The 16,535-nt window shown below is 36.7% G+C and overlaps 1 protein-coding gene across 4 annotated transcripts; it reads right to left on the bottom strand.

Moving 5' to 3' along the window:
• Nucleotides 1–1,366: 1,366 nt before the first annotated feature.
• On the bottom strand, nucleotides 1,367–15,959 carry lrguk (leucine rich repeats and guanylate kinase domain containing). 4 transcript variants are annotated; one of them, XM_023350661.1, is made up of 20 exons: nucleotides 15,552–15,959; nucleotides 14,739–14,837; nucleotides 14,574–14,655; nucleotides 14,316–14,416; nucleotides 13,943–14,024; nucleotides 12,981–13,105; nucleotides 11,894–12,037; nucleotides 11,181–11,261; nucleotides 10,296–10,382; nucleotides 10,101–10,207; nucleotides 9,557–9,676; nucleotides 8,600–8,696; nucleotides 6,947–7,060; nucleotides 6,619–6,820; nucleotides 6,052–6,216; nucleotides 5,131–5,240; nucleotides 4,898–4,992; nucleotides 4,501–4,563; nucleotides 2,248–2,357; nucleotides 1,367–1,928 (listed from the first exon to the last, which is right to left on the bottom strand). In XM_023350661.1, exons 1-20 carry the CDS (start codon nucleotides 15,813–15,815, stop codon nucleotides 1,837–1,839), a joined length of 2,340 nt encoding a protein of 779 aa, XP_023206429.1. In that variant the 5' UTR covers nucleotides 15,816–15,959; the 3' UTR covers nucleotides 1,367–1,836. The 4 variants fall into 4 exon arrangements, with proteins under 4 accessions (XP_023206429.1, XP_023206430.1, XP_023206431.1 ...); XM_023350662.1 differs by lacking the exon at nucleotides 4,501–4,563; XM_023350663.1 differs by lacking the exons at nucleotides 14,316–14,416; nucleotides 14,574–14,655.
• Nucleotides 15,960–16,535: the final 576 nt, after the last annotated feature.

Below are 16,535 nucleotides of genomic sequence, written 5' to 3'. Positions count from 1 at the left end.
GTCAGGAATCTCTACATTATGGACAAAAGCTCTTCAGGACACATGGATACACTGCAGGTGGAAAAAGACAAGACATTTATTCACTGTTGCACATCAGTTAGGATCATCAAAGTTCAAAGTGTCAGCGAAATAAAATACTTATGTTCAGTTTCAATGCTTTCTCTTGACTTGTGTCAAACATTTTGGGTTTCTTCCCATGATCTTTTCACAATAGGTTGCTGGAATTATGGCTCATGCCTCCTGAACTGGTGCAACTTGAGTCAGGATATAGCCTGATTGTTTGCACACAGTTGGTGCGGTCTACTCATTTTTTTTATCTGAATGAAGTCAGGGTTTTTACGGAAGAGGATTAGGGCCACCGAAAAAAAAAAGAATTCTGAAATTAAAGTTAGAATTCTGAAATTAAAGTCAGAATTCTTTTTTTTTTTTTCGGTGGCCCTAGTCCTCTTCCGTAGGGTTTTACGTCAGCTATTCTAAAATATGGGCTTCGCGGTCCTTCAGCCACGTTGCCACTTACTTGGCAGCATGCTTATGTATTTTCGAGACCCATTTGGAGTCAAGTATTAACATTCTGATGTTACGAGTCCATGGAAGCAGAATAAACTGGATACCAAATTAAACATTAAAGTTACCATGCTTTGTGTGAGAAAATAGACTAAAACAGATATGGGGACGGATTTTAGCAAGTAAGAAAAACAACCGTGGGACAAGCTCACCTGGTACTAATGGAAGCAGCGTATTGTCCAAACAGCTCCGTCCTCTGCGCAACCTCAGGGTAAGACTTCCAGTTGAGTTTTTACTAAAGGTATGCGTTTTCCTTATAGTAATAATTTTTGTATCACGCGTCTTCACTGTTGTTTCATTTCTCTCGGTCGGCTTGTGCCAGACACAGGTGAAGCTCATCAGCCAAATCAGGTCAGTGTGCATTTGCTGCATCGGGACATTTGAGCATCTACAACTTGCGTTGGTTTCTCGACCAAGATGTAGGTGGACTTCCAGTAACTCTTGCCACGGGAGGTGTTGTTTTAACATTTTAAAATGAAACATCCATGTTTTTTTCTGTGGTATTTGTTTTTTTTTTTTTTTTGAAAAGAACCACATTGTTTGGAAAACAATGTGCAAACTCAAGTATAACCAGACGGTCAAATAGAAAAGACGGGACAAACCTGAAGAGGCACCAATGAGAATTTGGTTTCCTATTTTGTTTTTTCTTTAACTTTTTGTTAAAATGTAATAATGTAAGAACACATAAGAAAATGACTAATTCTTTATGTATATTTTTGTTTAATTGAAATATTGCCACATCTGAGCTATTGGTTTAAAAGAGAGTGTCACTAATATTTTCAGAGAAAACAAAAGTTCACAATTTAAACTGTCTTTAGCCTCTTTTATTAGCAAGTAGAAGCAGCAGTTTTGTGTGTATTCCCTACTAAACATAAAACTACCTTAACTCTGAGATTTATAAAAGCCTGTCAATGTTTCCAAATCCAGAATGACAGACAGTGAAAGCTCAACAAGACAAACAAGAGTAGCATTATAGTACTATTTTCTTCCTTCCGTCTTATCAGCAGATTTTCTTGCTCTTACAGTCTAAACGAATCACCGACATATCTGTCTATAATGCATCTCTAAACAAAACACACCTGGGAAAGTACAAAAAATAGAACAGAATAAATCCCAAGGTAATGTTAACTAAGAACATTTTCATTTTTGAAGTACAAACTACCTTCAAATATTTTCTGCTTTGTGTAAAAAAAACAACAACTAAATCTTCTATGAAAACCATCCCTCCACATTTGCTCCTTCGTTCTTTTCGACGGGCCGTTATGGGTAGATTCAAGGTGTCTCAGGTGGTGTGACTTCACGATTCTTATGTCCAGGCGAGACTGGAGGCAGGATGGACTTTGTCTTGAGTCCCATATTGTAATCTGAAAAGTTGGAGCCAAGAACAGCAGATTGCTCAATTTCTGCATATGGAATGTCAAACGTTTGCACTGCTGCCTGGAAAAATCTGATTTTTTTCATTGGCTACATATAGAGAAAGTAGCATCGCTGTTGTTCTCCTATGGCTGTAGGCAGTGTTGTCATAAAAACTAGAATTATACTCACAACATCATCTCATAGCCAATCATTTATGGATTTGCCTTTGGTTTCATGCATTTATTTTCTAGTAAAAAAAAATCTTTATTCTCTTTTTATTTCATACACACATGCAAATGTCATAACTTTAAAAAAAAACATACTGACCGTTGAGCATTTCTGTCGTGTGTTCCAATAGGGTTCTCTCTAGAGGTTCAACAGTGCCACCGAGTGACACGGGAACATCTAAAGCTGAGGCGGCACGAGATACTTCTGAGCTGCATGTAAAATAAGATGAAGTAGAGGTGAAAGGTCAGATTAAGTGAAAAACTTGACCGTCCACCTAACTGACTGGCTAGACAAGCAGACTGAATCATAAGTCAATGCTAACTCTGAAGGAGCTATAGAGTCTTACAGGTCTGATGAAGGAACCTATTATAAAAGTAACTATTAGTTTCCAATAAGTCTGACCTTTGTGGGAGAGTTGCAAAAAGAAAGCTATTGTTAACAGAATTGCATAAGAAGGTCTGCCTGTGGTTTACCAGGAGAATAAGGTTAAAGAAAACAGTACTGTAGTGTAAAACACAATCTATGTGTATGCACAAGTCAAATTTATATGTGTAGCATATATAAATTTATATGCTACACAAATTTATATGTGTAGCATATAAATTCAAAGTGTTTTCTACAAACATGATGCATAGTCCGATAAAAAGAAATATTAAAATGACAAATTTAAGAAAAATAAAAAGGGAAGAAATGTCAGACACGATAAATCAGTCTTTGGCCTTTATGCAAAAGCTGGAGTAAACAGTAATGATGTCAGTCCTCATTTACATGAGCAACAGCTTCTGCACATTTCAAGCTTTCACGCAGTCTGTTCCAGAGGTGAGGAGCATAAATGTTGCCACCCCTTTAGCAGAGTCAACGTTGCAAACAATGTTCAAAATCATGTACCACGTTTTCCTACCAACTAGTGACCTGCACCCGAACGCATCCTGCCTTGTACTCATATAAGCACCAGCCTTCCCTACAACCCTGTAAGAATCAGCAGTGATAGAATTGGCAGGGAAGGCTGTTTTCCTTTCACTTCACAATAATGTGTGATATCTTATTGGTCAATCAAATAAAATTCTAATAAAACACATTGAAGTCTGTGGTTGTAAAGAGAAAAAATGTGAGAAAGACCCTGTACATCTCATATTTCATTCTAAAGTAACAATGTACAGTTATATATTATAAAAAGAAAATCCACCTTGAGTGTAAGTGTGCACACAGGAATGTCATGACCTGCAGAAGCTATAAAATCTGAATTTATGAGTGGGTGTGCTGGTGTGTAAAAATGTCCAACTGAGCATGTAGAGAAAATGTGAAGACATTTGTCCCCACGTGGCTCACTGGAAGAAAACGAGATCTATAAAATGGAAAAAACGCTTCAAGGATGCTAATAATGCTTCAGGGTGAGAAGCAACAAGTCTCCTCTGAAAACATTACCTCTCTGTAAAATGAATAGGACTGGTTTTACAGTTTAGAGGATATCGCCAGTGTTCAACTATTAATCCATTTGTTTTTCTCTGAGATTTACACTGGTTGGCTTAAGTCAGCAGTGCCTGAAGTGTGGCCTGGATGGAAAAGTTTTTATTTTTAATTAGTGTAAAAGTATTCATAACAGATTAAAACCTTTGTACAACTGGAAATGTTAGGTACAACACAAAGTATTTATCTTTTAATAAACATGCTTTTTGCATTTCCTTTAATTTAATAGAAAATAGGATGACATCTGTCCAGGGCCTTTTACTCAGAAGACTTTCGTGTACTAAAATCAGCTTTCAAGAAATGTATAAATCTCCTAGAGAATTGCACTTAAAATACTATATGTTCAGCTTATTGCTGAGAGGGAAAAATATCAATATATTTTTGCCACACAAAAAAAGAGGATGTGGAGTGCTGGAGAATCCTCTTTTGCTAACAATTTTCGCCAACATGACAAAATATTTCTTATTTATTAGTTGTTTTTTTTTCCAGTTATTTGTTAATTCTTACATTGTGTGTGAATTGTGAGACAGTTATTTTTTGTTTTTAAGCATGTGCACTGACTGATGGCACCTTTTAAATTTTGTTGTTCTTGTGACAATGACAATAAAGATCTATCTATCTATCTATCTATCTATCTATCTATCTATCTATCTATCTATCTATCTATCTATCTATCTATCTATCTATCTATCTATCTATCTATCTATCTATCTATCTATCTATCTATCTATCTATCTATCTATCTATCTATCTATCTATCTATCTATCTAAAATGTTATACAAACACCGGTTTAAGTTATTAACTTTACTCCACTGGCTTGGATAAGGGAATCTGGAAGCATTTATGAACATAATTTTGTTTTTCACAGTTTTGTGTTGACTGACCTGCTAATCTCCTGAGTGTGGGTACCAGGATCTTGATCACGTTCCGCTGACGCCACATTTTGGCTAAAACAAGCAAAACTAGGCTAATTAAATTTAGAACCACATATTTCAGACAAACTAGCACACTTAGCAGTTTTCTAAATATTCCTCTGATGACTGCTTGTTTTTATGGACAGGTTGCCAAAATGAACAACGGCAAAAAGCTCCGATCACATTAACAAACAGTTGGGCTTAAATAATTTAGACGCCTGGTACTTCACCCTCATTGTCAAACTCATACTGAGCCATTAAAATGCAGTTATTATAGGAGAAGTGTTGCGATTACACTAAATTGGCCCAACATTGAATGCCTACTTTAAACTAGGCCCTGGAGTGAGGTGGAGTGGCTGCCACTTACCTGTACTGTTTGAAGAGGTGGCTGTGCAATCCTGGTTTCTTTCCAACAACAGCTTCCCTCGCCAGCTCCTCTCGCTTCCTCAAGGAGGCAAGCTCCTGCAGAAATTGAAAAAATGGAAACACCTCGATAGCAGCCAGCTGAAAATGACTTCTTCCTACATCTGGTTTCAGATGTATGTTCTAATTCCACTTGCAGGCTTTGCTGCCATGCTGTACTTTAAGAGACAAACTCACAATCAATGTTTTTTGACAGCTGCAATCTGCCTGGACTTTAGCTAAGCTGGTTTCGATGGTTGGGCCAGGGAGTGACTCTGATTCTACCGGTGTTGTTGCTGGTTCCTCAACTGAAACAAAGCCTGAAACATTACTTGGAGAGTGTGGCATTCACATTTTTGTTGTCACAGCTTAGTACTTGAACACCAAAACAACCAAAAATAGCAATGGTGGTCTTAGCTTCTTTATGAAGAAGAGAGTTGGGATTTGTAACCTTTAATATAGGTTACAATGTAACCTATATTGTAGGTTATACAATATACAATAAGTTGAATGAACAGCAAGTTCATTCAACTTGCTGTGCATCATTATGTTTTCTTGGGAACCTAATAACATAACAGCTTCCACTTTGCTCTAAACATGATAAAATAAGCCAACTATCTAATATAAGCCTAATCTCTTTCTTAGTGCGTGGAAATTTACGGTCAACAGTAAATGATGGTTTGCAGGCAAATAAAATCCACCCTAGATATCCTGAGTTGATCACACAGTTGCTCTGATGGCATTAGGTTGATGGGTGCTGTCACTTCACCTTGAATTAAATTAAATTATGAATGAGATTTGAAATTTTTTTATGAACATTTAGCTTAGAATTTCATCCAAAATACAAAACTACCGAGAGGAATACACTGATATGCCATTTGTATATGATGCCATTATGCAAATGGCAACATTTGGGAACAAACTAGGGGATACAATATAAAGATGAGTAGCTGGCCTTAAGGTAAGATTGACTAACATAATATCTGGTAATTTAAAGCCTAACAATCAATAATCATGTGTCCTTTCACAAAACAAGTATTTCAAATCTTTAAATCTGCTGACGAACTGGAACACTAAAAAGAGAAACGCCTCTCAAACTACTGTCAGAGGAGGATTCACCGCTGCTCTTCTCTTTTTCCACCTCCTCTTCCTTTGGTTTCTCCTCCTCCTCTCTCGTCTTCTCTTCCTCTTCCTTCACCTCCCCCTCGTCCTCCGACGGCTCCTCAACAAACATGTAGTCCTTCACTATTTCCACCAAGGCCTGGTAAGCTTCTTCATAGTTATCTAAATAAGTACAGACATAAATAAACACACAAGGAAGTTGGGTCCTGAACAGAGCCAGTGCATCCAACATCAAAGAGCAATGAATCAAAGATATGTAGATGTTGACCTTGGTGTAATGAGGGGCTCGCTAGCACTGCATAAAATTGATGAATGTCTTACACTCACTGTTTGTTCATCTCATTAAGAAAACAGCTAACAGGCTGAGTGCTATCAAGAGGCAAGATAAACACAGTGATCCTGCAGCTAAATGTGGATTTTACTGCAGCAAGTTATTCCACCTATCAATATGCTTAGAATGCACTTAAAGGACATTATGTGTAAAAAGTTTAATTTAGGAGAAATTATACTTATTTGGAATTTAAAAGCAAACACTGCACAAATACATTTTCCTTTGCATTTTACCACTTGGAATGACGTTGTCAAAGAATCCTGGACGTTCTTCATTGGTTTTTGAATAGAGGGGCACACGTTGCACTGCAAGATCAATCTGTGACTGGGTGTAACGATTAGTGCTTTTCATGTGGGTTATGAACGTCTCTATTTCCGTGGGTATAAGCAGGATGTATCGAGGCCTAAAGCAAGTCTTCTTTAAACTGAAAACACCCTGCAAAAAAAGAAGCACAATTGCATTTATTTGACAAATTATTAATGGTGTTAAACTTTTATTCTTAAAGCAGTCCCAGAATACACAGAACAAAATCTTCTTTAGATATTAGTTTTACACAAGTACCTCCAGCTCCAGATGTAAACAACAAACCACTCCATAATTTGCTACTTCCTCTATAGCATCTCTGCTGAGGCCAAACAGATGGCTGCCATAATGCATGGTCAGGAGAAATTTACCCTTGCATTACAAAAGAAGAAGAAAAAAGAAGCTTTATTTTACATGGAAAGCAACAGCAAACATAAATACATACATTCCCAGCATGTTCTGTCAAGCTTAACAACCTGAAGCCATTTGCCTACCCACTGAAATGAACTTTTGACCTGGTAGTCAGGGTGAAATCCTCTTTGTTATTTCTCACCTTAAGGTAAACCTTACAGCCTTAAGAATACTTGTTTTTGAAGGGCCGCAAAATTCCTGACTTTCAAGACGCAACAAACAACTATAAGCATGCAAGTCAATTTAGCATATTGTTAAACCCATAAGTTGTCAGTTCGGTTGAGTAGTCAGAAATGTAAAATAAATACCTGACTTTGGCTATGTCACAATTGATTTAATGACTTTAATGTCAAAACAGGAGAACATATGCAGTTGTGAAAAAATTAGAACACTTCATATTTTTTTTTAAATCTGTACTCTTTCTGGTTAAACTCTAATCTGTGATTAGAGATGAGAAAAAAAAGAGTCTGCCCACCATGATTTTACCACCACCATGTGTCACTGTGGGATCAGTGTGGGGATGTGAGAGAAACCTTATTAGTAATCTGATCGGAATACCCTGGTCCACATGTTTGTTGTGTCAAATTATATAGTTTCAGTTTATATCGGTTTTATTTTATCTTGTTTGCGGTCCTTCCAAAACCCAAGAAGTGTTTCAAGATTGTGTGGAAAAGCCCATCTTGGGACTAAAAGGCAGAGCTTGAAGATTGAGAAATTTAAAAATGCAGGACGTCACTGAACCAAAAAGCTGGCTACAGAAAAGTGGAGGAATAAAAACACAGGAAGGATCAAACAGGGACAGGGATTGATTGTAAATTATCTGGTGCTGGAGAAGACAAAATGCATCAAAGCTGCTTCAAAGCCATTCCTGTGTAAATCACAGACACACAGTCCTCTATAAATTATCTCCCACCAACCTTACATAACAGCTGACTTGACAAGACAGTGAAGATGGAAAACAAATGTGTTCAGGACCCAAGGACACATTTAGCTTCTTCCACCAGTCGTAAATTCTGATTTCAGATGCTTATGTGTATACCTACGTTATGGGAAATTCTGAGCAGCAATCAGCATACTGTTACCTCTTGTCTCAAATAATTCAAGTGGATTTGATACCTCATCCTTAAAACTGAGTTAAATAAAATTAAATTAATATGGTCTAATGAAATCTCAGAAAAACATTATTATGGTAAAGGTACCGATGGAAAAAGAACCACCAAGTTAATAGAAAAATCAGTTCACCCGAGAAAAACTAATTATCTCCACAACACATTAAAACCAGCCTGTGAAATCAATTTGAAACTTGCTGAGGGAGACGTGGGAATCGAGCTCACTTAAAACATAATTTATCAAGAATCCTGGGTGTGTATTTTGACAAAATCTGGGAAATATTCATTTATTCTAATTATTTGTGAGACTACAAATGCAAACTACTGCTAAAAAACACGCCTAAAAGTCTTAATCTTTAGTTTGTCACAAACAAAGGGGAAGGATTCTCACCATGAGAAATAAGTTCTGAAATTCGTCTTCACTGACAAAATGATAATCAACCCCGTTCTCCTCTTCAGGGTAGGGCTGGCGTGTAGAGTGACAGATGCTGTGAAATATGAACAGTTAGTTAGTACTTTGAAGTAAATCCACTTGCGTTCTAACAAATGCAGTGCTGCAAAAAGGTATTCACGCCCTACAGCCTTCTTTTCCTTTTCTGTCACGTTAGATTTCAGATAGTTTCCATACACATTTTAAAAACAGACTAGGAAAACCCAGATTAAGATTCTTTTACAAAAGGAAAAAGCTATTCAAACTAACCTGACACGTTGTGAAAAAGTAAAAACCCCTATACCCTAAAACTGGATGTACCATAACTCCCATCAACTGTTGGCAACACTTAGGAATGAGTGTTTGCTTTAATTTAGATCAAACCTGGACTTTAAAAGGGTGACTCAAAATAATTATTTTTTTCTTAGTGATTGAGACATAGACTTGCAGGTGTGCTGTGGATCACTGCCATAGGCCATATAACCTTTGACCCTGCATGAACCTTTTGCCCAGCACACAGTCTCGGATGGGTTTTATTTTACCTGGGCAGATGAATCGACTATCAAGCTTGGCGAAGGTTTTATTTAAGGTAAAGATTATTACTATTTAGTTTTATCATTCACGTGCATGGATTAGTGCACGCATGCATTCATTGGCAGGAGGGGAGATGAAACCTTTTTTCCACCTCTAAAAGGAAACAGTCCCTTTGATGGATATTGCGACCCACAAGCTAAAATGCATTCCCAATTACATTAGAATAAGGTTTTCTGATTATTGTTTTGAGAACTCAAGTTTCAATTAAGGGCCATATGGTGATTTTCAGATCAAAACAATCGGTTGTTTCGGTTAAACAGACCAAACACCAGATATGATAGACAAGAAGAATATACGTATTATTAAAAGCTCTATCAGACTGACCCGACACCAAAGTCTTTGCCAAACTCCTGACACAGTCTGCGAACCAAGTCTCCTTTCCTACAGCCTTCAGGGCCCGTCACCACCAGCATTGGGTATGGGGTGTTTGGAGTAGGCATTGTGCTGCACGCAATCAGACAAAAACACACCCTTTCTTCATCGACTTCCATCTTATATGCATAATTTAACACTCGTTTCCCTTCCCAAGGAACATAGGTAAAATACTACAGCAAAGTAATGAAAACCACTGCAGACTTTTATCAACTGAAGATCAATGTTCTCAAAAATATAAGTGCTGACACAAGCAAAGTAGATAAGACATCTAGAGAAATCGCTGCTTTATATCTGAAAACTATCTGTGTAAGTTATTTTAGATGTGATGACAAGTTGTTCAGGGTGAATGATAAGTAGGAATAGTAAATTATGCAACATGTTTGTATTTTTAGAAACTAAGTCATAAAGCTAGTTCATCTAACAAACATTTCAAAAATAATAGATGAAATAACAGGTGAAATCTAACACAAAATATTGAAATACTCATTCAAACCTTTGATAGAGAACCTGTGGCTGTGCCATTTGGTGAACCATGTTTGTGATGTGATCTGTTGCTGCTACTATGTCCATAGGAGGGCCAAACATGTTCAGTGAAGACACCTAGAATTTGGGGTTTGTAATCGGACACATTAAATATTCTACATACACAATTTACATAAACAGTGACATTAATTATGTATATTCTCACCTTTTCTTCAACAGTGACTTTCTTATTGTCCAGTATTGATAAACCTCGGTAGAGAAAGATGACTTTCAGTCTGTAGTCATGGTGCTCCTAATGAGTATGAATATTTTGCATATTACAAAAGATCCAACAACTCTAATTCCATGAAAAAAAAATTTATCTGCAATGTTATGTTCATACTTTTAAAACTTGAAAACAAAATAAATAAATAAATAAATCTGGAGGTTCCTACAAAAACTCTGTTGATATTGCTTATATTAAAGAGGTCAAACTTATTAGCTTCCCATTTGAAAATGTGTTTTTCAAAAATTTCCAAAGTGCTTTTGGGAAACAGCATGTTGATTTTTCAATACAACTTTTCCAAACAAACATTAATTTACTTTACGCACAGAACCAACATTCTTTCCCAAAAAACTATCACGGCCAAAATTATTAGCCCCCTTGAGAACTGACCTTTTTATTTAGTCAAAGCACAAACTACTGTTGTGAAATCATGTAGTTTCACTTTGTAATGCCCACAGCTGAAATCATTGAATCGATAAAGGTAAAAGGTTACCCTACACTTTATTCACAATATAAAATCCTCACCAAGGGTTTGAGCTCCCACTTGAGAAAACATCATGACAAAAACAAACAAATTCAGTTTAGACTTGAGAAAAAGAATTGATGCTCACAAAGCAGGAGAAAGATATTCAGTTATCACAGTATTTCCAAAATGAAGAAGCTTGAAAACGCTTTCCCAAGCTTGAAAGAGATGGGTCAAAGACCTAACTATCCAGTTAGATGGATAGACAATTGAATATTGGCATCAGGGGCTAATAATTTTGACTTCAACTGTATTTTACATTCTCATGGGTGAAGACTCTTGTATGTAAATATTTCAGTTACCTGCACAGGGTTATCCAGCAGATTGAGGTTTGACAGCATCAGTAGACCAATGGCATGTTTTAGATCTTCAATTTCCATAATCTGAAGAAAAAATAATATTTCTTTTGTCATTTGCCTTGGATGCTAAAACTTGAAAAATAAATGTTACCTATAATTACTTTTGATGCAAACTTTACACATCAAACTGATGAACAGAACAAACAGATCTGAAGAGAATAAACAAAAAATAACTTAACCTTTGACCTACAGTTGTGTTTAAGATAATTAATTATCTTCTCAAGACCTTCCTCAAGTATTTCTTCACAGAACTGAATCACAGGGAGTAATCAGTTTTTCATCCACTGTTTCTACATTTTGGCTCTTTTTATCATTAACGTTTTAAGAAACTATGATCCCATGTAAAACGGTGACTATTATTTGTCTAAAGTTGGATTTAGCTAATTTTCAAGCCTGTTGTGAACTACATTACTACATTACATATACTGCATGTACTAGATATAATATAGCAAAATTTCGGAAATGAAAAGTTTCTTACGTTTTAACTCTATAATTTTGAGTGGTTTTTTAATGTTGTGTTTATTGAGCTCAATCTTATTTCATAATATATCCCAAATTTTTGATTTTGAATCTAGAGTTGCAAGTAAGAAGGCAGGTATACAATATATACATCTACAAAGATGATGGAGATCATTCTGTCTTGTTGCTGAAGGTACCTGGTTATTCTCCAAGTTGAGGAAGTATAGATAGCGGAGATTCTGAATTCCTGAAAGAGAGGTGATGCAATTCCTCGACAAATCAAGAACCTGTATGTTCTGTAACTTCTCCAACCCTTCAACACAGTGGAGCTGGTTTCCCTTCTAATACAAACAGCAAACAGGGAAACATTAATGATAATGTATGTGCAGAAAGTCCTTTTTATACTTTCATTAATAATTCTATTAGGAATGATCTATACAGTGCCTGAGCTTTGTTACCCTCATTACTAAGCTGAGTGGCAGGCCTGGCTCTTTGCTAAATGCTGACAGGCCTGGACTGACAGCTAAACAGCTGTTGAGGGGCTAGCACAGCACGCTGACGAACCAAAGAACAAGACCTGGGCTCAACAGTCTTGTCAGCCTGATTCTCTATCTATTCTACTGACAAAAGTTGTTATCCCACTGCCTGGCCACACCTGGGCCTGCTCTTGCCAAGCATCCTGCCAGACAGAGGGTTGCTGTCAGCAGGGGAGGGTGACCGTGCTGGTCCCTGGAAGCTCTGGGTCGGCACTGTGATGTGGTGGGAAACAGACTGGCTGACAATGCCATGCTGCTTTAGGAGGGCGCATTGGGGACCCCGCGGTCAGGAGCAGGACGAGATGGATGCTGGATGGATAGGGGAATGTGTGCAGGCTGAATTCGGTCCAGGTTCAAAGACCTGGTCCCTAAAGGAAGCTCCAGAGAGGGGCAGATGCAGCCAGACCAATAGATGCTGACAATGAGAAAAACACGGAGGGCCTAGAAAATGCACACACACCCACACACAGAACGACTAAGAACAGGGGGGGAAAAGGCATGCTGTTGGGCCATATGGTGATGTTTGTTAAGTGTTAAAATGTGGCAAAAACCTAAGAGCACAGATTAAGAACAGCAAAGGAGGACAGAAAAAATATGAAACTGAGCTTGTTTCAAAGAAAAGTAAAGTTCAGAAACATTTTCAACATTAGGTAAAAAATAGAGATTTCATTTAAAATAATTCTTAGCAAATATAGATTTATATGTAAAAATTGGAATTTTAGAATGCTGCAAAATAATAAAAACTTACCAGGCAGAGATATGTAATAGGCAAATTGTCCAGGTTGCTGATTTTTGAGATTCTGTTGTAAGCCAGGCTGAGATGGTTGAGCATAGAACAATCTGTAAGACCGCTGACTTCAGAGAGACAGTTGTCTGAGCAAATGATTAAGAAAAAAATCCTTTTAGGTGAACAATAAGTTGTTATGCATAAATCAGGTTTGGAGTACAAAAAACATCTTTCTGAAAAGATAAGTTGATGGCAACATTTCACAAGTGACATTTCACAGTATTGGCTTGTGTTTTCAGTAAGGCTGTCAACCGACAAATACAAACAACATTTTTCAGGCATCTTAATAAACTAGAATATCTATGTGGACATTGCAATAGGGAAATAACTACTTTAAAAGTAATTGACTAGTTTCTTTTTATTATAATTAAATGCTTCAGTAAACCAAATAGCATTTTTCTATAAAAGATAATCGAATTAAAAACAAAAACAAACAAATAATGATGATGGGGAAAAAAGCCATCCAAACGAATGGATGTAAATACCCCCATGGCTGTGCCACTCAACAACTGATATAAAGCATTTGCTCTCTTTCCATGACTGTGAAAGAATTTTAGCCCACTCTTCAGCCTCATACCATCACACTATGTTATTTTTATGAAAGAGGTAACGGGATGAACACTTAAAAAAAGATTCGGTTTTGTCTCATCAGTCTTTTTTTCCCCTCGTCTTTGGGATAATCAAGATGTTCCTTCCTCAATCCAGACAAGGCCCACATCAAACTCTTGCTTTTACAAGTCGCTGAAGTTATATTTTGAACCATCAGTACACTCTGGAAGCATTAAAATAAAGAAATAAAGTATAATTTATAGTTTAATACAGATTTTAGTGAATGGAAAGTTCAGACCATAGGAGTTTGTTAAAGCATCAAGAGGCGATGTGATGACATCTACAGTCATTAAAGTGAATGACTGCAAGGATACAGTCCAGATTCAGCTGACGCAGGCAGAGAAAGCCTGATAGATTCTTTATGTCTGGTATTCGGTTATGGGAGAAATTTGCCACCTGGAAATCAGAAGAAAGTAGTAAACTTTTAACAAACAACTACCAAAATTTGCAATGTACAACTTATTTTGTACATTGCAAAAGAAGTACAAAAAGAAGTCCACTGCAAAGAATTGCAATGTACTCTTTGCAAAAGTTCATTGAAGGGCAGTTAATGCCTTGTAAGCAAATTCAGAGTGACTACAGATGGGCTATGGTAATCCAGGCCTATCTTAAGGGAATAGTGCTAGAAAATGAGGCCCAAGCCACCAATCAAATGTTGTCTTATCCTGTCAGTTCAAGGTCCTGCACCTCTAGGTACCGGAGTGGCTGGAATTGAAAGAAGTTGGAGATTTCATTGTGGGACACATCCAGGTAGATAAGGTGGGGTATGTGGTTCAGGCAGGATATATCTAGAAGTGGTGATGAAATGTATTAAAATTAGAAAAAATCATTTAGTCATCATTTGTCAATACATTATACCGCAGGAAAGGTTGGATTATAATTTGCATGTTTGCCGTATTGCACAAAATCATGTATGAAAGTAAATGAAAAATGGAAAAATGTTACCTTCTATGTTGTTGTGTTGCAGTTCTAGCTTTTCAAGATTGACATACTTGCATAACAAAGATATGTCTATAAGACTGAGATTCTGGAGCAGAAAATAACACATTTATGAATAAAGTCAATGAGACTTCAATTAATCAATGTCTAGGTTGTAGGTACACATCTCACAGGTATGGATAGGTGGCACAGAACTTGATGCTGCCCGGTCAGATCAAGTCCAAGATGGGATAAACCTTCACACACCATTTCTTCAGTTAACACCCCCTCCTACAGTAACATCAAAAAACATTTTTTTAAAGGATTAGTAGTCCATGCTGTTATGCTCAACGTTGTTGAGACACTGGCAGATTTAGATTTTTAGCAATTGTTTAAGTTAAACAAAGTGGAAATAATCATAACCTTTTTGAAAACTGTATTGTTTTCTTCCAGAAATAATACCCATCCTTCTTTGGCATTATAATTTAGGAGAAGTCTGGTTCTTTTTCAACTGGAACCAAACATCTTGCTTGGATGAAACTGACATTGCATCTGAATCTGCTAGGGCTCAAAACTACTTTGAGTGTAACTGTATGCACAAAATTCACAGTTTTCTATTAAGATATTTTAAGATATTTGAAAACAAATACTTTAAGACAGCTGACTTCTGTGAGGTCAACACATATCAAAAAGAGAAAATACTCACCTATTTAATATTTAAAATTCTGCTTAGAAAGAGAATCCACTCTGTAGCCGTTAATGCACTTCTCATAACTTTAAAATAATCAACCGTTAGACCTTTCTATTCAGTTTGGTCGCCTTTAACTCAAAGTTATCTGCTTTTTTTCAGTGCCGTAACGAGGTGAACATAAAATAAATACATAAAAATACACCATTGTTACTATTTTCTTTAGTTGAAAATGTTACCGTAAAAGAAAACTATGTGCAGGAATTTTAGGAATATGTTCCGTTTAGATTTATTCAAGTCAACATAAACATTTTTACCTTTACTTCGACGATTTCTTCTAACGTCTCTGGTTCTTTTAACGCCTCTGGTTCTTTTAACGCCTCTGGTTCTTTTAACGTCTCTGGTTCTTTTAACGTCTCTGGTTCTTTTAACGCCTCTGGTTCTTTTAACGTCTCTGGTTCTTTTAACGTCTCTGGTTTTTTTAACGTCTTTGGTTTTTTTAACGTCTCTGGTTTGTCCAGTGGCTCCGCGCTTTCCTCTGGAATCGTGAGAAGTTGCTGCTCCTGTAATTCGCCCTCCATTGTAGTCAATACACAAATAAACCGCTGAGGTATTTTTGAAAGATAGCTTTTAGAGGAAAACTAAGTGGGTCTAAGTACGCGTCCAATAAACAGCCAATTCTTTGCCTTCCAAGGTTAGCTTATCCCAAGTCAGGCAAAGTTGTGTCGGTTGACTACCATGGCAACCGATCAAAAGTTGAAGTGCATTTTGGGCCTTGTAGTTCTTTTGACAGCAACGTTTTAGAGACTGATGTAAAACTTAGAACAAGGTATAAATAAGTAGCAATTGCCTTAAAAATAATACTAGGAGAGAAAATGGCTGGGATTTCCAAAAAGTATTTACACCTACTGAACATATTTCTGTTCATTAGGTGAATGGAAGTCCGCATTTTCATGGACTTCATTTAAGTTTTTCAGAGATAGACCAAAACAGGAGAAAACTGTAATATGGGGGTAAAAATGATGGATTGTGTTCTGAAAATGGCAAGTGGTCATTCACGCTCTGTCATGGGGGCACAGTAAGCTAAATACAGTAAAGTTAAGGAGACATATCTTTATGGAGGCTGCAAAATACGTGATATTGGACTGAAATTCACCTTCCTGCATACACCAACCACAAAGCTACATACAAGGTAGTAGTTCTGATCAAAGCATATTCATAGTCAAAATTCCACATTAATGAACTTTAGAATGTATGACATTTAAATATAAAAATGTTAAATATATTTACAATGTTAAAGA

The sequence above is a fragment of the Xiphophorus maculatus genome, chromosome 17, assembly GCF_002775205.1.
Source record: "Xiphophorus maculatus strain JP 163 A chromosome 17, X_maculatus-5.0-male, whole genome shotgun sequence".
NCBI classification, from domain to species: Eukaryota; Metazoa; Chordata; class Actinopteri; order Cyprinodontiformes; family Poeciliidae; genus Xiphophorus; species Xiphophorus maculatus.
Note: the sequence above shows the minus strand (reverse complement) of the source record. Positions and strands in the feature narration are given on the sequence as shown.